At 40.7% G+C, this 25,372-nt stretch overlaps 1 protein-coding gene and 1 long non-coding RNA gene across 4 annotated transcripts in view; both read left to right on the top strand.

The window, feature by feature from the left end:
- Positions 1-2,897: 2,897 nt before the first annotated feature.
- Positions 2,898-6,538, top strand: LOC135250252 (uncharacterized). Its single transcript, XR_010328887.1, has 2 exons — positions 2,898-4,065; positions 4,430-6,538. It is a non-coding gene; the product is annotated as an uncharacterized LOC135250252 (long non-coding RNA).
- A 15,691-nt stretch (positions 6,539-22,229) lies between these two features.
- LOC135250251 (androgen receptor-like) overlaps positions 22,230-25,372 on the top strand; it is a 43,417-nt gene continuing 40,274 nt past the window's right edge. Inside the window, exons 1-2 of one of the 3 annotated variants that reach the window (XM_064326352.1) lie at positions 22,230-22,792; positions 23,166-24,634. In XM_064326352.1, the coding sequence (XP_064182422.1) occupies positions 23,226-24,634 (1,409 nt within the window). In that variant the 5' untranslated portion in view covers positions 22,230-22,792; positions 23,166-23,225. The other 2 variants (XM_064326350.1, XM_064326351.1) reach the window with 2 other exon arrangements.

The raw sequence follows: 25,372 nt of genomic DNA, 5'->3' as shown, positions 1-25,372 counted from the left end.
TGCATAGGTGTGTCTGTGTGTGTATGTGTGTGTGTGCATGCGTGTGTGCATGCGTGTATGCATAGGTGTGTGTGTGTATGTGTGTGTGTGTGCATACGTGTGTGTGTGTGTATGTGTGTGTGTCTGTATGTGTGTGTGCGTGAGTGCATGTGTATGTTTGTACATAAAGCTGAATTATATGCAGGTGGAGTTTCAAATTTATTTCCTCTTTCAGTTCTCATCTTTGTGTTCCTGCCTCTTTCGGAACACTTGATGTGCCTGCGCATCTTTTACATAAGACGTGCAATCGAAATGGTAAGGGCTGTGGACCACTCTGAAATACACAGAAGAGTGGAATAACTTGTGTTAGGTTATACAAGTACCAGGCTCTGTTATTAGGAAATGAACAAATTATTATGGTCATAGCTTTCCGACTCATTTCCCCAAACAGACTGCTCACCTATTTTGTATGATTCAAATAAAACTTGTCAACATATATCATGTGATTGGATGGGAATGCACAGCAAGGGCCAATCTGTTTAGGGATCTCATGCCAACTTCTTCTACTCAGTGCAATCATTTATCTGATTGGACATGTCCTGACCTACAGCTGCAGATTGCGCATGTATCCTTGGCAGAAATTTTAGTATGCTCTAATACTGAAGTCATGCAGTGTTGGTGTACACTGCTGTTTACAAAGTTGAGCCAAAATAACTACTTAGAGCAGAAAACAGCACAAACAGCAATCCTAAGGGAACTGAATTGTGCACCCCTGGGATGTGGTTTACTTTTTCAATATCGGATTGAAAAAATGTTTTTACTTTATTTGAGTTTCCTGAATGTTTTGACACGGGGTCTAAGGGGAAGAGGGTGTTAGTGCTACTTTGTCGGATTACAGAGTTTGCTCCTTCAGAACCCCGTCATGCACATACCAGTGTTAGACACATGCAAACACGAATAATAAATATAGAGAAACGGGAGCTCATCTACAGCATGTACAGTGGGTGAGGCTGGTTTAATAACAGTATACTTGAACGTACTTGCATCATGCATCAACTAACACTGCATATTACACAGACTCAGTAACTAACTTAGTAAGAAATCTTTGTATGCCGTGTACATCATAATTACTGTGGCCAAATTAGATATCAGAATGCCAGCAACAAGCTGAGACAACTTTGTTTTACAGATTATAATAAATCGAGTGTGTTACACAACTTTATTTCATCAGCAAAGCCCAGTACAGTACAGGCTAGGAAGTGAAGTACTTCCCCTTTACCAGTGGACTTGCTATCTGAACAACAGTGTCAAAATTTTGGCTTGGAATCTACTGCTTGTCCTGCATAAGCGTTTAATGAGTTTTTAATTTGAATACCAACCGTGAGCATTAGCCCTCGGGCATGAACTTCACTGCTGAAAGGTGTTTTGTAGCAACACCAAATCACAACTGCCAGACCGCGTTTGTCAAAAAACAAACACGCGTATTGTATTTCATTACAAGTTAAGGAGAGGCATCCAATACGTTCCGTGCAATTCTTACTGTGGCCATAGATAGCACCCATGCACGCATGCATGCATGCATGCATGGATTAACACATTATATGTTGCCTTCGCTCCTCCAGAGAAGTTTGGACCCTGCTGTGAATAGCTGGCCGAGGAATGGCAGGTGTTAATGGGGTGCAGCTGCCTGGCAGAGGTGGGATTGATACGATGTTGATCGCAGCATCTTGATGTGACACAATGTTGTGAGATGGCGGGGAGGGGTGCTGATTTAGGGAAAGAGACAGGTCCTGACAACAGAAAGCTAATTGCTTCCCACTTTCCGTTGATGCCTGGTCACAGCTGGCCGGTGACGTAGCTGAGGGTAAGGTTTGAGCCTGCAACTCCTTAAGGCCTGTTCTGTGCTCACGACGAGCACTTTTACGGATGGAGCCACTCAACAGCCCAAAGTACCGAAACCCATTGTGTTCGAAAAATGAATTTACGGAGGAACCTCTGTAAACCACTGCAGACTGACTTGTATAAAAAGGAAAAACTATATCTTTGCAAAACTTTGTGACACCAAGCAGGGCTGGGGTCAATTTCATTTCCATCAATTCAGGAAATGAACTGAAATTCAGTGCATGGTTTGACAACTTCACATAATATTCAAAGAAGATTTTTCAATAAATACATTTAAATTTCAATTTCCTGACCCGGCTGAATTGAAACAGAGCTGACCCTGCCCTGGTAACCCCGCGAAGCAACCGTCACAAATCGCACATCAAAACGCGATAGAACATTTCCTCAGTTTAAATTGCTCGGCGAAACCTTCGCTTGTGGAATTGAGCCCCCCGAAATGAGGTGCGACGCACAACAAAGGAGACAATGAGAGGCCCTCAGCTGTGACAGCCGGAGCTAAGAAACTGTCTGTTAAACGGCGGCGAGCTTCGTGGCAGAGAAAACCGCGGCTTCATTCAGCGGAATCAGACAAGCTGCGCTGCATTGCCCTGCTCACCCCGAACAATTAACCCTGATGCTCTTGTATGTCTCATTCTGAAAGTTCTTCTCCCTTCTAAAGCGCCCCCACCCCCCGCCACAAATAAAATTCAGCCGTTCAAATTTTCACTATCATGTTATAAATGTAAAAATAAGCCGCCAAACGTTATCGTTGTTTTCATTCCTGTCCGCAGGAACTGTGAAAATTTGAAAATCAACAGGCGGTTGTTAAAAGCACACGTGTCAATGCCAGCGAGCATGCCGAAGTGCCATGTTTGTCAGTTAAGCAACCCCCCGAAGGCCTGTTTGCAATGAGTGTCGCAACGGTGACTCTTTGCCACTCTGGTTGCAGCCACTTCCTGTCTTCTAACCTCATGGTCAGCTTAGCCAGAGCTCAGCTTCCTCTTTCTAAAAACTCCTGATAAGGACAGGCTGCACAGTTCCCCTTGCACTCTTTCAAGCTCCGCACCATGGAGAGGACACCCTCGAACCTGCAGCCACAGAATACTGACAGACGGGTCCGTCACGTAAGTACGGAGAACAGGAACTTAATATTCTCCTTTAACGGTCCTGAACCTGAATTTGGCAAGTAGGCTGGTCAGTACTCTTTCATACTGGCCAACCATCCATCAGCAGCCAATTCAGACTCAAGAAACCAGATGGCACGAGCCACCTGCTTTAATTGATTTGAATCGATTAATTGCTGAGCAAATGAAAGCTGTTACCCTTGGCAGCTCAACAAGACGAATGTCAATGGATAACAAAGCCTTTTTTATTCTTTAACGTGTAACCCTTCTTTTAAATTGCCATGCTCATACAGTTACGCTAATAGCAAGTCAAAGTAGGTTTGGGATCACTTTGAGGTCAATGGCAAGGTACCTGCCTGTCCTCGTCTGTCAGTGCTGAGAAAGGGAGTCCAGATTGTGTACTGAACAGTCCTAACAGCCTCGTCCTGACTCATCAGCCACCAACAAATATAGAACAGGGGTGATTCAGGATTCTTTTCCTTTGCCACTGCGATGATTTCCGCAAATTGAGCTCAACGGTACAGATGCAAGCATTTTTCACTTTGCAATGATGACGGGCCTGTTTAATAATTACTGATGCATCCATCGAAGGAATCTGTACTTTGGAATGCTACCTTATGTCTAATAATGATATTGTACATAACGCAGAAGGGCACTGGAAATGTAAAATTTGATTTAACTTTAGGGTTTAGATTATGCCATACAGCCAATACATCTGAAATATATACTGCAGAGAAACTGCACGTGTAATTGAAAAGCCCAGCCGTTTCATTGACTTGGAGCTTCGGGTCGGCCTTGTGCCGACATGTTTCATAACCAGCCATTGCTTCTTGTTGAGGTCACATATCGCTTCCTCTCTTTTAACATTGTGAGAGAATTTTAGGTTCCGGAAGGCTCCACCAGCGCTGCGTGAGCGTACGGGTCCTTACACTCAGTGTATTTGACAAGCTGAGCTTGACACTCATCCTGATGGGAGTGTCAGTTTGTCAAATACCCCAAGTGTGAGGTCACTTGTCATCGAGGTCCAGGTCCATGGTCTTGCTCCCGGGAACCAGAAGGAGAGAGTCTGTTGGTTACTCTGGTTAGTATGTACTGTAACGCCATATGAAAGGTTAAGGTAAAAAGACCAAGTTTTAGAGGTGCGCCACACCTGCAGTGGCTCCAGTGTGGCATTGCAGGCTTTGCTTTTGTTTCTGGTGATGTTCAAAAAAGCACAAACTGCAATATCCGTTGTTAAATAATGCATTAGTTCATTATTAATTATTCTTCATTAATCTTTGCAAAATTATGCAAGAATCTAGCTGATGGCTACAAGGGGAGAAAATGAGATTGCATTAGGTCACCAATCATTATAAACAATTCCAACATAAATCACGAAAGTGACTACTGGTGTATCATGGAAATAACTACTTGGCTTTCAATGCAACTGTGTGGATATATTTCAGGCCATAGTTCCTGAGGCAGATTGGAGAGGCAGGTGCAGACTAAAGAGGTGGGTGGATGATGGAAGGTGGGTGAGTATATTTCTGCATGAATGCTTGAGTCTGCATACATTTATAAAACAAGGCTTTTGGTTTTCCTCTTAAATTTAATGGATGTTAAAGCCTGTGGGGAAAAAGACAAACTCACTGTGAAGTCAGAGCCCTTAAACAGTTCACTTTTTAACCCCCCCCCGAATACATTTCAGATGGTGTCTGATTCAGCTGTGGTGGTACAAGACACTATGTTTTATTATTAATTCTCAGAAAAAAAAAATGTTTGCAGATCTGTACAAGGGAAGAACATGAAAGCGTAGCCAAGTCACATGGAGAAAAAAAGAGCGTTGCTGGTTCTTGCTGTTTCTTCACAGTGTATGCTAATTAAGGCAGCCAGGACACACACGCAGAGGATGTGGCCTATCTCGTGATCAGAAGGCTATATAAGGAGATACTCTCTGCGGGCAGAGGCGAAACAACGCTGCTCTCATGAATTCAGAGTTCGTTTATGCAGTGCATTAGGCAGCTGCTGCATGCTGCAAAACCCTTAAATTTTTACTTCCAGGGCTTTGCTTTGGTGCGATGACTCACGGGTTACAGTGCACACTGGATTTATGGCAATATCTGAATAGTGGTATCTCATTGCATCTGGATTGCCAGTAAAAACATCTATCCCTCAAACGAGTTTCCATGAAGATCGAGTAAACTACTTTGAGTGATCTGTAAATATTGCCAGAGCTCTGCTGTTGGGTAAACCAAAAAACATAGCAGAAACTGAGAGGTACACAACAAACATCTGGTTTGAAAGAACGTGAAATCTGCTTGAAAATTGAGAGATCACAGCGGTTTATAATCAATTCCACAAAGTGCTGTGGTTCCTCTGGGTATTTCAGTGCCATGCCTATTGCCTTAGTACTAGGACAGGGATCTCAAATCCTGCAGAACCACAGTACCTGCTGGTTTAAGTATTTACATCACCCTACATTCTGTCAGCGGTTTGTTTTCTTCTCCTGGATGCTGTAATGACCAGATGTGTTTTGTCTGCTGCCCAAAGGATTGCTTTGTGTATTCTGATCAAGCTGATTAGATGGATGAAAAATGTATAGGTCAGTAGACCAGTAGACTGATCTGTACACAGCTCTGATCAAAGGTACATATATGAGTGTGTGTGTGTGTGTGTGTGTGTGTGTGAGAGAGAGAGAGAGAGAGAGATTGATTTCTGAAACTCCTTTCATTGGGACATTGTTCAAACACAGAAATTACAGAACTTCAAAAAAACAGATCAAACAACAAAAAACAAGCCCAAACAACAACCTCAGGCAGAGAGAGAGAGAGAGAGAGAGAGAGAGAGAGAGAGAGAGAGAGAGAGAGAGCTGGGTTTGACTTAGTGAAGGTTTCCTTGCCAACCTTTTTCCTAGACCTGCAGGTGTTCCACCAGTAATCCTGTAAGTGGCCTTCATTTGGGCCTTCATCTCATTTGGGCTCTTTGTTGAACTTGTTCTTTTGCTGGGGAGCTGGGGAAGGTCACTATACTTTTTCTGTTTTTGGTTTGATATTTTCTTTTATTTATAATTTTTTTTTTTTTTTACAGCTGAGAACATTTAATGTCAGGTTGTGGTGCAGTCACACTTCTTTCCTACCAATATACAAATAACATACCTTTCCCTTCACTCCAGCATTAGGATAGTGCTAGTTGAGTCAAGATCAAATGTAAACACTTGGAATGTACGTTTACTGTGTCAAACTTATTCACTGCCAGTTTAAAGATCATCAAACTTCAAAATCACTAACCAAGGTGCTTACATTTGGAATTAATTTGGAATTCGATACATTTGGAATTCATTCCCCTCCCCCTCCCCCTCCCCCTCCCCTCCATATCACTGACCTCTCCTCAAGTTTGTTTAATGAAATCTGTTGCTACATTTTTTTATTTACTGAACTGAATGAGCCAACAGTATAAACTCATGATAGCAGTTAGGGTACCCCCACATATTCTCATTATGGATGGTAAATGTGCACTTTTATGTTGTATTTATGTGAAAATGAATAAAATTTTAATAAAAACATGTTCACTGCTCAGTATTGATTTACAAGTTAACTAATGAGCCCCAAAGGGATCAAATTTACTCTGCTGGAGTTGATTTAATATGGACATTTAATGTGCAGTTCACTGGTTGCCTCTGTAACCACTGAACATCTGCTGTGTTCATATTCCGTGTGCAGGGGCTCTAGGGAGCACACAGCCCCAATGTCAAATTACCAGCAGCCTAAAGGCTTGTAGGTGGCTAATTGCCTGCAGAAAGAACAGATTACATTAGGAATTGGGCTGACTCAATTAATTCTGAAATCTTTTTAACTGGAACAAGGGGCTGGTGTAGCCTCCCATGGCCCGTAAGCTTGCCGTCTCACCCTTTGTTCTTCACCAGTCGATGCCTTGTTTTTTCCTCTGGCTTTCTTTGGTGGGCAATTACTGGCATCATTGGAGATGATTATGTACAGGACCGCCCCATTCTGAAATGACATCACGGATAAATCTTTGAAGATGGTGATGTAACCAAGCTGAAATTCTGGCCATCCCGCAGAATCAAATATTTAATACTTTGTGGTTTTGTCTAACTTTTACTTATAAGACTTTGCCATCAATGTGATGTGTTTTTTTTGTTGTTGTTTTGTTGTGGACTGTTTTCTTTTGTTGTCCTGATTTCTCTCTTGTTTTGATACCAGTGTGGCGCCATCCGGGCACAATTCCTGGCACAATTTCCCAATCCCACAGGTCGATTATTGCGTTTGAATCAGGAAACGTGCCCTCTCGCTCGATCATTCGCTCACAAGATAGCCGTTAACGAAAGCCGATCCATTTCACCCCCCTTTTTTAACAGATGAAAAAGCCAGGAACAGAGGAAACGGTTTTCCACAGAGGGTCTGTAGCATTCTCTTTATCCGCAGGCCCATTCAAAGCTCGGGGGGACAGTTTTTTTGAGCGCCGGAGGAAGGCGGTCAGAGGTTCTCCAGCAGTGTCCCGCATTTCAAGGATCGCTGTGTGTTTTTTTTTTCTTTCTCTCTTTCTCTTTTTTATTTTACCCCCGCCTCCAGTGGGAGCCGGCCATCTGAAGGCCATGAGAAGCTGCCAAGTGCTGACAGACGGATGCTGACATGCTTGAGATAAGAGCCAGACAGAAACATTTAACACCTGCAGCTGCACAGAAAGCCGAAACCCACAAACGCCCGTGGCACAACCAGCACCCATGTTTTCACAAATTCTGAAGTATCTGTAAATATGGATATTTGTTCCAACACAACCTCGATGACTTCTCTCGGTGCAGGTGTGCAGCCGGTTAGACACGCCATGCAAATAGCAATGTTTGGGTACGACCTCAACGATCTCTCGGGGGGGGATGCATGCCGTGATCGGATGATTTTTATCATTCCAAATCAACCTTGGCGGTGTGTTGTGACACTGGGTATGTCGGTTTTCCAGCATCAGTTGGGGAGGTTCGGCGCAACATATCGAGTGTGTGTGTGTGGCCCAGTGTCAGTGCGATAGTAATGCCACAGATGCAGTCTGGTGCCTTCATGCTAGATTTCACCGATCAAGGTTGAGGGAGTGTCCTTGATGGCACACTAATATTAGAACCAACCCCTGCCCCAACAACAACAAAAAAAACTGCAGAAGTGTGTTTTGTAAGTGAAAAAAAGTTTCTCACGACTCTTCAGGGCAATGCGGTAAAATTCACTTACACTGCGCCCTGACGACAAAACATTATTTTAATGATCCTGGCACTGGGCAAAAGCGAATAGGAACTTTTTACAATTTCCCAAGACATTCAGCGCTTGCATTGAGATATCTGCACACTTTTCCCTTCAGCTCTTCTGTGCAGGAACCCCCGCCTCCCTTTTCAATTCTCGCACAAATGACTCACCAGCTTGCACACATAGCCCTAGATCAGGAGTTGCCAAAGAAGGTTTATGCATTTTTGTGGCCATCAATTTCCCTGACCCTATTAGCTAATTAGCTGAATTCACCAGTGCTGGATTCACTGTAAATTAGAAAAAAAATAAAGGCTGCCTTGTGGTTTATTCAAAGTGCAACGTTTTGAGCCAAGAGGTCTTGCTCAGGCATATAATCACGTGAAGGAAGTGGGGGGTATATATAGACACACGAGTATGTAGGCACACACACAAATACATGCATTAACATCATAGGCACAATGGCTTAACAGTATTCAGGCTCTGTTCAAGTTTTTTTTTTTTTTCCAAAGAACCAAATTTTTTAAACAAAAACATACAAATGATGTACTGGCGCCTTATGTAAGCATGATGTACGTGGGTGGGCATAAAATCTACAAGAAGGAAAAAACACATGATAATTCAGTGTGAATAAACCCAGCTCGAACATTAGGGGGAGACAACAATAAAATTCAAAGGGAAGGCTCGATATTGATATCCTTATTGAGACCCTCAGGATACAGAGTATCGCGGGTGCGAATCCGGTACGTTTTGTGCTGAAGAAGCGCCCTCTTGTGACCGCCCCCTCTGTTCAGTCTGTCCACTCTCTCAGTGCCGGTGTATCCGCAGGCACTGACATTTTGACCTGCCTGTTTAAAATGGCTGTTGGGCATCGCTCATCACCTAATCTAATATTGCTCCTATGTTCCCTTCTCCTTGCGCCTAAGGCACTTACCTGTCCACATAGGCCAGTCCTCCAGGACACCTAACAACATAAGCAACATGCAGACAACATGCATAGTGTTGCATGTAATTACACCCCGTATGCTATGCCTTGACCAGTGTGAGGATGATTGTATGATTTACATCTGTGGGTAAAGACACACTGAGTGCAATTCCCACATCTGTAGTTACTGTCAGAGATGGGAGGTAATGGTGAGGAGCGCGGGTGAGAGCGCATGTCAGACCTAATGAGGCGGTCACCTAGATTGACAGGACATTTAAAGACAGGTTTAGGAGGACCCTCAACAACCTTTTTCAGCTTCTGGTCAGATTCAATTATGTGTGTGTTTAAGAATGATTTTCTTGAATTCAGATCCAAGAGAGGAATACTTCTCAGAGTGCGGTTCTCAGGTTGTTTGTAATGTGCCTTCGGTAATAAACATTCTGCCTGGGATATGTAAATAAAACGTTCCTTAGCTGAGTTGATCCATTCAATTGTATGACCTCTTTTGAGGAACCTGTCAGTGAGGTCTATAGCCTGCGTGTTCTACATTTGGCCAGAGCTGCAGATTCTCTGAGCGCAGTAGCCAGTTTCTGTCCAAATATAATGCCACGATCAAAATCAAAATCAAAATCATCAAATCATATAAAATTTGTATAGCACTTTTTACAGAAAACTATCACAAGTTTACAGAATAATAGAAAAAGAGCAAAAGGCCTGGATCAGGCCTGGACCCACAAAATAGCAAGTGCATGAGGTAAAAATAATTCCCTGTGGGGAGAAAAAGCTTCCAGATGAGAAAAAAATCTCAGGAGGAACCCAGCTGTAGAGGGGGAGCCCATTCTCTGTTGGCCAGCCTGGTATAAAGTAGGGGTCAAATGCATGTGACAGAAATGTAATAAGGAATCTATCACAACAATTACAATGAGTTGAGCAGGTTACAGCTGAGGTAATAAACTAGCTGAAAAAGTAGAAATTCAAACGAAGGGAAGTATAGTGTGTACACTGTGCTGTATAGTGTATATATTGTGCCGTTTAGAGGGGCAGGGTGATGCATCTGGAGCCCCAGGCTGTGTCAAGGCATGGGTATGATCCAGGGGATGAGCAGGGCTACTGGTCCTCGACCATAGAGTGAGAGATAGGGCTGGAGCGGTCCCGTGAACTCAGGGAGAGGAACAAGGCTGGGGTGGTCCATGAACTCAGAGCGAGGGGAGGGCTGCAGTTCCAGGGAAAAAGAAACAGGGAACAGATGGTTAGGCACTGGAGAGACTATCAACACACGGAGTAGGTGTAGTCTCTAGCATAAACACTCATATAGAAGCTTCATCCCGCTGCTCATGAACATCCTCAGAGCTTCTTCTCCCGAAGTATGCCAACTGTGTACATCCAAGCAAAGTCTTGTGCAGGCGGACTAGTATGAAACTTGAGTGTGGTGATGCAACATTGACAGAATGCAACCATTTGTTGTAGTTTCGATACAGCAGCTTGTTCACAACTTGTTCACTAACACGTTTCTACATTGAAACAACAACAAATGGTTGCATTCTGTCAATGTTGCATCACCATACTCAAGTTTCATACTAGTCCGCCTGCACAAGACTTTGCTTGGATGCACACAGCTGGCGTACTTTGGTAGAAGTAGTTCTTGATGAAACTGCACAAATTAAGGTCTATCCAAGGATGTTTTTTTGTATTTAAATATACTGTTTTGTCAAAACCTCTATGTTATACACTTACGATGGTACTGTCTTTTTGGCCAGGATTGCCCTGAAAATGGGTTTTATATCTCAAAATAATAAAATAAAAATATAGAAATTGTGAAGACTACGCAAAATGGTCAACAGCCAGCTACCCTATGGTATAGTAGATGAAGCCAAGGACATTAAGCCACCTTAGCTCTTACCTGCAATTCTTCCACCTACACATCCAGAAGAGGCCAGAAATATTAGGCCACTGGTGGTTTAAACTAAATAAAAACTTTAGGCAGAGAAGAATTCAGTTAATTTATATGCATTTATGGAATAACAAACTGAAGTACAAACATTTTTTTTAAAGAACACAGACCGTTATAACACAAAAATAACATATAACACAAAAAAATAATCTTAGACATGACTTTCCTCAAAATAGCCTCCTTTGGCTTCAGTTACAATTTTAAAAATTACTGGATGTCGGCACAATCATTTTTCAAAGTGGGAAGTGGAGGGGTAATGAAATTGAGTGATATCTTATCTACCATCCGTTATTTTTTGAACCACAGGTAGTCTAAAACCGTTAGCCTGTAGTGCGAGTAAAATAGGCACTGAAGTTGCAATAAATATGGCAAAGATGATTATTTTAAGTGAAACTTGTCGGCAGAAATAGAAAAAAGAAAAGTTTATACTTAGGTTGGTTATTCAATAAATGCACATATATTAACTGAAATCTTCACTGCCTAAAGGTTCTAAAAAAATAGCAGGTGGCCTAAAACTTTTGGCCTGTACTGTACAGTCACCACTCACTGAGTAGACAATAGAGAGATGGGGCGTGAGTAAAATGTATTTGCTAAAACAATTATCAGAGTTTACCCATGACATCATCCATGTTTGATGTGGCTTGCAAAAGCCCAGAGCAGGTCCAGTCTAAAAAGTTTTTTTTTGTTGTACCAAATAGGCAGGCAGCAGGCAGCTATTGGTTATGAGTGCCTGCCGCCACAGATTAAATATTGACTGAAACCTTGGCAGAATTACAACCGTGTGCTCGAGAGAGATGGCTTGATGGGGTGTGGGGGACGGCGGGGGTGCATTAGGAGGGAGGACTAGGTGCTGACTTCACAGTCCACTGCTCAAAAACACTGAATCTACTGCCAAGAAGCTCTTTCCCAGTCTCCGTGGAAACATCCATCATTCCGGCGACCAGAACAATGCCTCATGGCCTGATGTGCCAGCCACTCGCAGTTTCTCATATTTCCTTCAAGGTTACCCAGCTTGAATGTTTCAGGTAACAGCGCTCAGTGTCTGTGCTTAGTCGATGTTGGTGAGGATTTTTTTTATACACCACGGCAAGTGTTGAAAGCCTGGAGCAGCTCATAAAAGACAAGCCAAACACCGAATTCTAAAAAAAAGAATAAAACTTTTTTTAAATACAAGGGACTGGATTGATTAGACTTACAGCTTCTTCACAAACTGTACCATAATTACCATACCATAATTACCTCACCAACCTTTTGTTTGTAGAATGAATAAAAAAACTATGTAATTTTCACTGGAATTTGTGCATCTACTGGTATCCCACAATTTGGCCTCCAAAATATAGTATTATAATGGGCAATGATTGGGGGGCTGGAGCCTATCCCAGCATGCATTTGGCGAGAGGCATGAAAAAACCCTGGACAGGTTACCAATCCATTGCATTGCAATATGTATTTCAACAGAAAATCAGCCATCTGATGCCCATACATGTATCTTTCTTTAACAATTTGTTATCTGATATCTAGTCACACAAGATTTCTCACCAGCATACCTAAACTATGCCAAAGTTCATCCATTGTCTTGCTTTCATTTTTAACATATTTGTGATGTATTAAAATTTGCATAATTGTAATCCAGGCACACCTTGTGTATGTATGTATAATTAAATGGATTGTTATTAGTATCAGTAATCATTGTAGTAACACTATTAACAGTAGTAACACCTTGTTTGTGAAGCATGTCAAGATTACAGCAAAAGCCCAGTAAACTTATTTGTGTGATTATGATTTCCTACCAGTAAAATTAAGTACTCCTCCCTTTAGTTTTAATGTAACTTAATGTTATTTAATGTAACAAATGCCTCAAATGACACACTGTACTATGCCAGCTTACCATCCTATTGTTTTTGTGGGCTCTGCTTTTCCCCATTTGTTAACATGAGCGGAATAATCTCAGCACAATATTCCAGAAAAGTTGCTAGGTGCTTTACAACAAGCTGCTGATGCTTCTTTTTATGTCTACTGTACTGAGGTCCTTAACTTTCATAATACTTCAATTGTTAACCAATTCTTTTTGTTATTGAAATTCACCTATTTTGGTGCTAGATGGCATATTAGCTAGCCACAGTATAGTCAGTCTTAGAACCGACACTTGGAAGACATTAGAGAATAATTCAGTCATAGCCACATTAATTTTAATATGCTAAATGACATGCTTTCACGTGCAGTCTAAATATGTCCTTGACTCACTAGACCACAGTAGTAGCAGTAATGACGATGGTTAGAGAGAAAACCTTTGATAAGATGCAGACTACGTCTAAATAAACCTTTATTTAATCAATTTTGTTCCTATGAAGAACCACAATCACTTCCAGGCAACAGGTGCCCCAACCATTCTTTCAATCAACAACCATTTTTTTTCTCAAATAAAGGGGACAAATAAAGAAAGGTCAGTGCCATAATGAAAACAAAACAATGAGTTTTCTGCCACCCAACTGCATCTCCTGTGAGCAAAAAAAACGATCACACTTTATAATGTTATACAGTTAATTATACTGCTAGCCAAAAATCTGCTTGTAACAATTAGCATTCACCACTCAAGTTATTGAGTAAATAATCGTTATTACAGGTGATTGATGGGAGCCAGGTGCCATACAGTAGTAGAGGATTTGGCATGATTTACCCCTTGTATAAGAATCCAGGACATGTGTGGAATCAGGCGAGGAGTGCCACTGCCAGTCACAAGGTACCTGTAAGATACTATCGAAAATACCCTTTTCTGGTCAATGTACGCATGTGAAACCAATTCCGGCGCAGCGGCATGTTTTGGCGAGGGCGGCCGCGGGCTCTTCTGTGTTTACCCAGTACCCTGGGGGATGATGGTGCTTGGTGTTCTGGCTTTTCCTGTTCTCTTCATTCAAAGGCACCCTGACCTGTTTCATGCGATCGGCAAGAACGCCCTCCTACTGTCGCTTCTGACAATGCATCTGCTGCCTTTCCCCCAAGTGTGTCCCCCCCCCCCCATCGCATTCCTACTCCACCAGCCATTACACACACCCAAACAAAGCGCCAAAGATCAGTCAAGAATGCTTGTTATTATCATTATCATTCTTTATTTTTTTAACTCCATTGGTCCAACAGTACAACTGGTCAATAGTAATTTCACTAAAAGTAGTGTGCTTACAGGACCAGTATTTCAAATCCCAATTTTCTTCTAAAAATATGGTTTAGCTATATGACAAGCATTATAAGTATTTAAAGAACAAAGAGACAAGGCTGACAACAACAATACCCTGCAGCAGTAATTAGGCACTGTTGCCACTCTACATCTGAGGCAGAAGGGAAAATGCGGTTGCATCAGAGAGTCTGGATTATTCAAAAAAGCTCCTGGCTGCTTCCTGGTTGCCCCACTGGACTCTGATATTTGGTTGGAACCTGGAAGGCCCCCAGGGGAGATGGGGGTAAGAGGCCAAATGGCAGAATCTATCTCGCGTGGAGAGACGGCCGAGATAGCAGCCTCTCCTGATCAGTTTTTCCCTAAACTGCATGTGTTTGTTTTACCTCTATTTTACCAGGTAGGTCAACTGAGAGCTTAAAACACAGAGGGTTCAAAGACAGGGTGAGACCTGCCAAAATAAGCATACTAGCAGTTGAAGAGCAAAGATGGCACAATTATATTTACATTTTATATTTCAGGCATTTAGCAGATGCTTGTATCCATGGTGATACTTCTTAAATTCTTTTACATGCAAAGCATTTATGTTATAAACGTGGGTGTTTTCTCTAAAAAGCAAACGAAAAGGTTAAAAAGTGAATCAATTCCCATTTTAAACATGCTTATGAATTCCTAACTTATCTCTTATGTCTCTGATTTAAACAGTACAGCATGCTTTGATAGAACTGCAGGAGTTTTACTTTTGAGCCATCTCTGCTTTAATGTTGTAAAAATACTTAATTGCACATGCACCTTTCAATTCTTGAAGCTTCATTTCAGAGAAAAAAAAACTTTGACAGATAAAAAATAAGTCAATAGAAATTTTAAATTAATTTACATTCCACTGTAGGCAAACTGTCTGCCACAACAGGGGAGGACAACCCTGGACCTGAAGTGCAAGGAATTCTTCTGGTTTTTGTTCTACCAAAGTCTTATTGAACAGACTGACCCATTATTAAGTGAGCCTGAAGAAGAAAAATAAGTGGTGGAAAAAGAAGAACACAAATGATCATAATCATCATCATGATGCACTTAGGGCCATAAGCATGCCGCAAATTACCGTCAGTGCTGCAAAATTATGCATCACCGCATGTTTTGAATTCAGCAGGGTATTTACTAAGACTGGTTATGTAACTGAGCACAGCCAGCGAGTTCATTTAAATGCACAGCTGGTATTGAAGTCTTGCATTTGGCAGGAAGGCACCATTGCCGTACAGCTCCATTGCTGGTGAAGTCATGTTTTGGACAGGCGTCAGGATCCATGGATGCGATGGATAGGCACCGTCGCCTTCAAATTTGAACAGTCTCATTAGTAAAAACTTAGATTAATCCTGTACCCAGTAGCCAGCCATCTCCAGAGTCACCATCTCACAATTTCTCTGAAAGGCAGCTGTTCTTAAAGATGAAAGAGATGTGTTTTAAACAGATTTAAAAGGATTTTCTCCTTTCGCAAACATTTGGGGGAGTCGCCATAAATGTAACGCTTGGTACAAGTAATACACCTACAATCAATTACATAATATACAATGCAGTTACCATAGCCATTTTAGGTTTGCACATGATCAATTCAGTCCTCTACCACCTCCCAAAATAATTTAAGACCTGCCTTTCACAGATGTTAAAAAAAACATATAATTACCTTTGCCACAAGGGCCACCAGCCATGATAAATCACCTGTAGCAATTAATTCATATGCATAAATTTACATTCTCTACACCCATATTTTGGAGGCCTACCATCAGAACACTCTAAAAAACAAACGCAAATTTTAGGGATGCTGCATTTTTCTCGTTTCACCAGTCAGATCTCAGGCACGGCACCTTAGTAAATATGAAAAAAACGCTATTTGTCTCGTTAGCGACTTCAAAGGCACCGCTAATCCATAGTAAATATTGCCCTTAATCGTTGGTGTGCAGTAAAAACCAGAAACATCTCTGGGACCCCAGGTCCACTGCCACCTCACCCTTCTGCTCACTACACAATGCTCCCAGTGTACCATGGGATTGTCCAGTCCTGAGCCTTAGTCTGGGATTTATCTTTATCTTTTCTCTATTCGTCTATCTTAACTGGGTATGCATGTATTGTGTCGCTATCATTAATTTAGTTTGATGCACAGAAAGCTCTGTGTTGTCATCTTAACAGTGAGATGCTGACCAGGAATTAATCAATTTCATTTCATTGATTGAGCAATAACCTGAGTAGATGAATCATTTAAGCACTGCAATCATAATCTGTTGCATCTCAACAGCTTGCAACCCCACAGCCACCCCCACCCCCCCACCCCCTCACCCATTTTGCAATCTCCCCACACTGGTCTCACTTGGCACCTGCACAGAGACAAGTGAGCAATGAGACACATGGCAACCCTTTGCAGTAACTGAATTCACACAATGCCGGAGGGGTATTTACCATGCAAATGCTGCAATATTCAAATGAAACACCTTGTTCAACAGTACACCAGTATAGCTGGTGGAATTTCTCTCGGCAACTTGAATGAAATTCAACAACAACAACAAAAAGAATTAAAAGAAATTTAATAATAGGAATAATCATTGCCGCCATCATTACCATCATCACACCCATTATAATAATCATTCTTTATCGTACACGGAGTGCTGTCATTCTTGTTTGGCCTGTCTGGTTCGGAAAGTCAGGCCATACTGACTACATTATGCAGAAGAGACCGAGCCATGAATGCTACAGACTAGAACTGCTAAAATCTTTCTCACACACTGATGAACTACACTTCTGTTTATTGATCAAAAGCAGAAAGTGATTGAGTAAACCCAGACATTTTCCCACAGTGACAGCCCTGACAGGCTAAATACCTGCCAGTCCTGCCCCTGAGATGGCAGGAAATTCTCTGCCAAGTACATGTCTACACGCAGGCATGTCTCTACAGGTGCAGGTGGGTTTGATCCAAAGTCTGATCCAGCCAAAGTGGGGCTCTGAGTACTCGTTAGAAGAGGAAGGCACCAGGCTGCAATGGCACAAACCAATGGGCCACCATTGGCTACATTTAAACGCACCACATTTCACGACTCTTAGAATGATGTACTGTCCACCTTTTCTCTCCCCATTATACCATGCCTTATTAGTCCATATAGAAACATAGTATTATCTCATATACTGTAACTTATTAAGAAGATTAACAGCTACACAATGAACAGATGTCCCTTATGTCAAATTTACAAGGTATGAGAACACCTATTCTGTTGGATACTCCGCACTGCACATTGGGCAGATGAAGTCGTTTACAAGGAAAGAAGAAATGGACAAACATTTAAATAGTTTTGTATGAAGGATGTTGTAAAAAAGGTTGTAACCACATTGGTTTTTATTTATTTTTTCAATGTTTTGTTTGCAACACAACAAATCTTGCAATAAATATTATCCTGAAGCAACTGAGATTGCAACTGAAATCTGAAAAGATGAAATCCATAAAAAACTGCCTTTTATATCATATCAGCCATTTGTAAATATATTATGTTTTAAATCATGGAAACAAAAGTATCATTGTCAAGTCAAAATATTTCAATACCTGCCACAATACCTGCACAAAAATACAGGACATGAACAAACTGTAAAAAAAATAAATAAAAAAAAAGGCTTCATCAGTCTGCTTTTAATTCAGATCATCAGATGCTTTCAATCACCAATCACAACATCCAGATACACAACAGATAAAAAGCTAAAAGAGATTGGCTAATGACTTCTCCATTTCTGAAAAACCACACAAATTTGTGAAGAAAATAGGTCAAGGGAGGGGTTGAGGTAGCTTGCAAAATACTGTACACATTAATAATGACTTACTGTACACAATGTACTTTACATTAAAACTGGAATCAAATAAGTGTTCTTGGAACAAACCGGTTAAATATTTGACACTTTTTACAATGCACATAAAATTGTTTTGACATATGTTAAACTCATTTTTAATTCTGTGTTACAACATTTAAACACTTATGACTCAGAGAAACTCTCTCTTTCGTCCCAGCAAGCTGCACATTTCTAAGTAGTAGTATTAAATGTCAGAGGTGAAAAAAAGCTGTTAAAAACAAAACAAATAAACAAACAAAAAAAAAAAAAGAGCACAGTATCACATCGCATTCAATTCCCCCACGCATAGCCTACTTTATGAGCATGCAGGTCATGATGACTGCAAAACAAAATCTGGAAACTTCTGGGTGATGTCAATGTTTCCAGAATACTTTGTAGAACCATTGTTTCCATGCGGGTAACATGAACGTTTCAGTTAAATAATGTTGCAGGCAGCTACCAATTGATGTTTTTAACAGTGGCATTTTGGACGCTGTACAATCCTTTTTTTTTTACAATGGGCAAAACCCCCCGGACTGTGAAAATATTTAACTGAAATATATGTAATGGATACTTTATGATAAACACAACTCCAAACAAATATTGTATAATGATGTAACAGTTCTCAAACAGAGCAAAGAAAAAAAAACCTTGGTGACACACTGTACTGTACGTACATTAGGCCTGCCCAGAGGACAGATGTAATAATTAAGATGCACATTTATTCTGCACTTGTTTTTATTTAACGTACATAATTACGTGCAAGTGTTACAAAGGCGAGCTGCCTTTATAAAGAAAAATGAAACATGCCTTTAATTGTGACTCAGAGTTTAGAACAATTGCTCATTGAATCCAGGCCTCACATTTTCAGTTTGTTTTGAGGACTTCCTGTGCTAGCCTGTAGCAACAGTGTATTATGCAAATAAACAACAAAGACATACTGACACGCACACATTAATGCTACACACGTGGACATGCACCATAAACACATGCAGGGGTATTTTTCATGTTTTTTTGTGTTACTTATGTTCCTGGAAAATAAAAGCAATCACTCATTGTTTGAGCTGAGAGCTGAGGCAGAACAACAAATATGTATTTGGTATTGCATTAATAAATTGAAATATCAGTGTTCACATTTTGCAGGATTTGAATTTTTTTGTTTGTTAGCTCGGCATCATGCTCAATATCAAGAACCGATGTTCATTTATGATACTAATATTTTTGCAGCCTTAGTTTTGCTGAGGATGCATCAATACCTGACAGTCAGCCAATGCAAGGTTATTTGACTAGTATAGAAGCTATCACAATTAAGTAACAATATAATAAATACAATAATTACTTGGGTCTGGCCTCAAACCATATATTACACCTCAAAACACCTTATTTATTTAAACAAGCAGCTTCAGTGGGCAAAAACTATTTTGTATTCATAAACGGAAATAGTATAATATAATTCAGCTCATCATATATTCTGGTCTCTAACTGGTGTAGAAATACTATACCTAGACATATAAACATATTAAACAATATGCTGCAGGTAGTTCGGTATGTATATGATAGAACATATATATATGTATATATATATATATATATATATATATATATATATATATATATATATATATATATGTATGTATACACATAAATATAAATATATAATTTTTATAAAGCTATCCCATGACTTTTAGTCAAAATATGTTTTCAGAGTTTGGTGGGGGGTACAGTCAGAATTCAAAGTAATGCCTTCACAACCAAAGGAACCCAAACACAGACAACTGTAGTAAACATGATAGCATTTTGCCTCCATGAGGAAGACGACCTTGAAATAGAATTTTGTTTTCAATAGGAAAAAGGATTAGACTGCCAAGGAATTATTTACACCACTTCTCTGTGGACTAAACCAGTGTGTGTGAAAAGACATCTGATGTTAGGAAGCTGGGAGGGACTTCATCATCAGGTTTTACAGTTTGCGCTATAAATTTGCGTTTAAAACCCTACCGTTTCAAATGTGTCTATTTGTCAGCAAATTACGTATTTCAGAAAAGCACCTAGACCAAGCAAAGTTCCACATTTATTAACACATGCACGAATGCTACATGTAAGTCTTCACTGTTGCTATGTTAAGGGCATAGTGACCGCTGGATCCATTGGATTTTGTGCATAGCTTGAATGAACTTTACTGTTATTATTTTAACAAAATTTAAGTATAAGTATTGGCCATATATAATACATTTAGCACGGATATCAAGTAACTGAATACATATCTTGATCCAACAAGTACTTTGTCTTGCCACAAATAAACAGAAAACATACTTTTTTTTTACTATTTTTGTTCCATTCCATTTTGTTATACTAAGTTTCTGCCATTTTCTTTTCAGAATATTTTCATCTATATTACAAGGAATATGGAACATGAGCCTATACGAAAGGGCCGTAGATTTTAAAATGTCAGATATGGAATTTAGCCTTTGCTTTGGAAGGCTATGCCTGGGCATACCGTGCTCACTCCTTGGTTTGACCTTTCATGAGCAATAAAAGCATGTGATTCACCTAGGACAGCCCCTTTGTCATCATTTGTCACTTGACCTGTCAATCACCTGGGGCTCCTGTCCTTTTGGCCAATAAATTTGAAATTGTTGGTGCAATTATGAAAAAGGGACAGTAACACTCCAATGTTAGTTCCTGGCGAAATTCCAAGGCGAAAGGACACTGTGACTCCTGACAATCTATTCCTTTTGCCCCTCTGGATTCATGTGTGTGTGTCGATGCTAGCTCTATCAATGCCTGTGTTACGTGCCTGAGCGGAATATGGCTTTTGACATGAGTTTGACCGGAGGGTTCTTCGAGGTAATTAATTTTCTTGCCATCCACTGAAGGAGTCAGCTGTACCAGATGAAATATGTGGTTTGTATTGCTAACCTCTGTATGGATTTAGCCTCAAACATCATGCTCACATGTGGACTTTTGAAAGCTTGTACACACCATTACCAAGCAAGGTATCAATTTTCCTAAAGCTACTGTAGGCCAGGCATTCATTTACATGCAAACTCACTTTGCCTTCTCTAAAGCTTGGCAAAGCATCAGTCATCAACACAACTAGCCACAGACGCCTATATCCACTAATTCCAGACTTTTGCACTGCCTCAAAATGTATCACCTTTCTGTGAAAACTATGCGAGCAAAAAACACCTTGTAAATGAATGCAGATTGTCTTTAATAAAACAACAAAAGAAAGGTGTTCTGATAGAACAAGCTTGTGAGGTTTCTGCCAATTATCTCAAACTTATCCAGCAACATGACCTTTCATTTTTTCAGCATCCCTGAATTTACTTTCATAAATTCAGCAAAAAAAATACCAGCAACCTAACAACTAGCATTCATTTTTTGAGTAGATAGCTGCCTGAATTAATGCATTTAATATGAATTTATATTATTGTATAATATTTATTGCATTAGATCTGCCAAAAAGTCCCTCCTTCCTGACAAAAACATAATTGCAACTTTCTACATTACAGTGGGGTTGTGCTAAATAACAATGTTGGAGAACTGTCTCTAAGAAAATTTTGCCTTCTTTTACCACCTCCAAATCACAACTTTGCATCAAAGATGCACATGCTGCAATTTCCAGGAAAACGGTGTAAAGATCATTAACTGGCCACTTGACAAATCCAGTGCTCATTATTTTCTAGTTTGGATAGCTGAGTTTTTTGGACATAGCTGTGTGTTATATAATCAGATAATGTTGCGGCAATGTCTGTGCTTTCACAATACACAGACCTGCTCCAAACAGAAATAATATTTGCAGCAGTGACAGACACTTCGTTTTAATGCAGTACTTTAATTGCTTTTTTGTCCCTGATAATACATACATACATACATACATGCCGTGCTCATCTTTGGTTAGAAACAGCGATAAGGGGCCCTTTTTTAACACAAGGAATACTTTTGGGACATTAAAAAACACACCGAGAAACGAATAACTACAACGCACTACAGATCAGTAAATGAAGAGCCACATGACTGCAAAGTCAAGGCCATCTGGCACGCAAGCGCGTGCCAAGCGAGCAGATGTGGAAATCAGTCAGAAACAAGAATCTCTATGAAGAAGAGTAGCCCCATTATCTACATGGCCAGGAATGACCGAACGCTTGGAATTCGTGCACATAGCCCTATTTCAACAGATTTCTCGCAACTTCATATGGTGTGTAGCCTAGTAGTATGTTTTACAACACCATTAAAATAAGATAATGCGCTCCCTTCCGTTATGGGGAAAGTTCCCGTTACTTCTATGATCTGAGAGCAAAAAGGAGAGCTTTCAAAGGTAGCTTTCACTGCGCTATTGTATTACGTGCTATACTACGTAGTCCTACGCAGCTATCCGCCGTTCACGACTGTAAACCCAACGCCACAATATGTTGTATTATTGCTCCGTGCTCCTCGGTGTAATTTCTCTTAAATTAAAATAAATAAAACGGATTCACATGTGAAAGTAGGCGTACAGCGTTTGCACCTTTCAGAAGCCACAGCCCTTTTTGTCCAGGCTCCAGCCTGTATGCTTGTTACGTCTCCCGTGGCTCGCTGTCAAAGCGAAGGAAAAAAACCAACAGCGACATTACACTTGTGACAGATTAGAAGGTGTAGCTAGTCTCTGAACCGGACAACTCATTTTCGACCTTGTGAGCGGTGAGCGTATTTCCTAAAATATCCAATGCTCGTGTGGATTAAAACAAGCTATAGGCTATATATATATATATATATATATAGAAACGAATTGCTACGATTTAGATTTATTTAATAACTCGATGTCATGCTTACCATTTCAAAAAGATTAGAGGTTACTTGAATGGAGGCTAAAGTTACCTATTTTTTCGACGTATATAAACCACGGATCATGTTGCCTTCATTTTCTGATATTTGTTATTGTCGGAGACTCACTTTACTTGCGTAGTCTGCGCGTATTTTTCTTTACAATTGATTCAGTATTCGAAATACTTCCCTAATCAAATAAGTTACGCATCCGTTAACATATTCACTGTATCCATTTTGCATTTCTTAGGCTACCGGACGTTGCAGATTGTACGACAGGCTACATTGCTTTACCGGAGCGTGAATTACTATGGAGATTCCAGTTGGGTTAGGAGGAGTTTCAGATGCCACAAACGCCGTTTTTCGCGGACCTTACCAAAACGTTTTCCACAGCCTTCAAGTGGCATTTCAGAGTCACGGTGCCGTCTCCAGGAGCTTAGATTTTCCAAATACAAAGTACGGTTTTTTACAAAACAGACATTTCTGTGAAATGCGTCAGGAGAACAAGCAGCCGCCATGCAAAGGACTCGGCCTATTTTACGGGAACCATCGTAATTCGGACACTGGGACAAACGAAGACGACATCGCTTGTTTTTCCAGACAGTCCGACGCTGAAGCCAGACCTGGTATTTTTTCTGAAAGCTCATTGGATACTGGAGACGAGATTACTTGCAAACTCCAGTCAGACAACCAAGGGGTAAGAGCGAGCGGTCCTCTCCTACCGGGCTCTAGCGGCTGCAATTCGGGACAAAAGTCCTCCCTTGCTTGTACGTCCCAACAAAGGGAGACAACATCTCAAAGTGACACCTGCGCAGGAGAGAGCTGCTCGGAACATCAAGCAACTACCATTTCGGAAACTGCGCGCGAATTGTGCAACGCCGTTTCCGTGTCGCTGGGCTTGAATTTAGATCTTAATGATATGAATGACCTAAGTTCAAACCACATATCGTCTGCCGAAAGTGACACAAGTCAAGCCATCTACTTATTTGAATCTTCACCTGGGTATACTGGGGTCGGACTGAACGCCTTGGTAAGAGACTGTAAATGTCAGAGTGCACGGGAAGGGACATCGACACAACAGTACGAGCGTGGGGCAATGTTTAAGATAAACCGTGTAAATGACTTGCCGCTTCAGCCAGCACCCCCGCGACACACCAGCGTTAGCGATGCTAAATGGGACATGCAAGCAGGTTTGTGTGCGCAGATGGAGCACAAAGACTCTGAAAAGTGCGCGAATATGGATGGTGCACACTCCACTTCTGTCTTCTCCCAGTTCGACCAACTGTTGCCAGTAAACCCGTCGCACTACAGTCAGAACGTTTCGGTCAGAGTGGAACCACAAAGTGATTTCTCTCCGATTTTGTACAAATCACCTGGTATTCAGAAAAATGCCGAAAAGTACAATGTCCAATATGATGCCACAATTAAATCAGAAGATGGGAAAACGACATCTGAACGGGAATGGGGTTTTCAGTACAGGTACAATGAAAGCTGCAGCGCATCGTCAGCACCTCCTAGACATTGTGCACATCAGAACAGGGCCGGACCGTACAACCAGTTCTTTTTTAATCCATTTGAATATGCGAAAAGAGGTGTTGTCTCAAGGGAAGGATATTCTCTCGAACATGGGTTCCCAAATAATCTCGCTCGGACACCCTACTCTGGTTCCTTGAAAAACGAACTAGGAGATCGTCTGAGTGGGCCATACCCTGACGTCAGGTAAGTAATTTTCCATTCATCTTACCTTCTCGTTAAATAATTAAAACAACGACTATAAGCCGAGGTGTAATTATGATTGTGTAAGCAGAATTTACGGCAGTTGAGCTACCTCATATTCTCTGTTTATTTCTGAAGTGATTATTTGCTTACTTGCTAACTTAGTTTTATACAATTTACTAGTTGCTGTAGGCTACACCTTTATCAACAGGCTTCATATATGTCCATCGAATTTTATCAATTAGTAACACGGACAAAAAACAGACTTGTGTATGCTTCTAATATCTAAGTATGACATCATTCGTAAGATTGCATCCTATAAATACAAAAAACCAGCATCCAAGAAGTTACACACTCAGTGTAGCTATACCCGTGATATTAGCCTACTTGAAAATTTTTCCTAGGTAATATTCATGGATTTTACATACTGAATAAACCAATAGGCCAGGCCCCTGCTCAATAACAATAGCAATGATGATGATAATAATAATAATAATAATAATAATAAATGCATACATACATAAGAAATTGAACAAAGTAGCAGAATGCGAAAAAGGTAAATATTCTGTCTATTGGGCAAAATATACAGAAGAAAACAACATGTGGGTCCAGTGTATACTTAAATAGGCCAGTCTGTATGGATGCCATTTGTGAACAGCATTTTCATCTCAGATCACACTCAAGCGTTCCGTTTATTTTAATGGCCGCAACTAAACTAAAAGTAGGCCATAGCAAATAAAG

Source organism: Anguilla rostrata, chromosome 3 (genome assembly GCF_018555375.3).
Source record: "Anguilla rostrata isolate EN2019 chromosome 3, ASM1855537v3, whole genome shotgun sequence".
NCBI classification, from domain to species: domain Eukaryota; kingdom Metazoa; phylum Chordata; class Actinopteri; order Anguilliformes; family Anguillidae; genus Anguilla; species Anguilla rostrata.
This window is presented reverse-complemented; position numbering and strand designations above follow the sequence as displayed.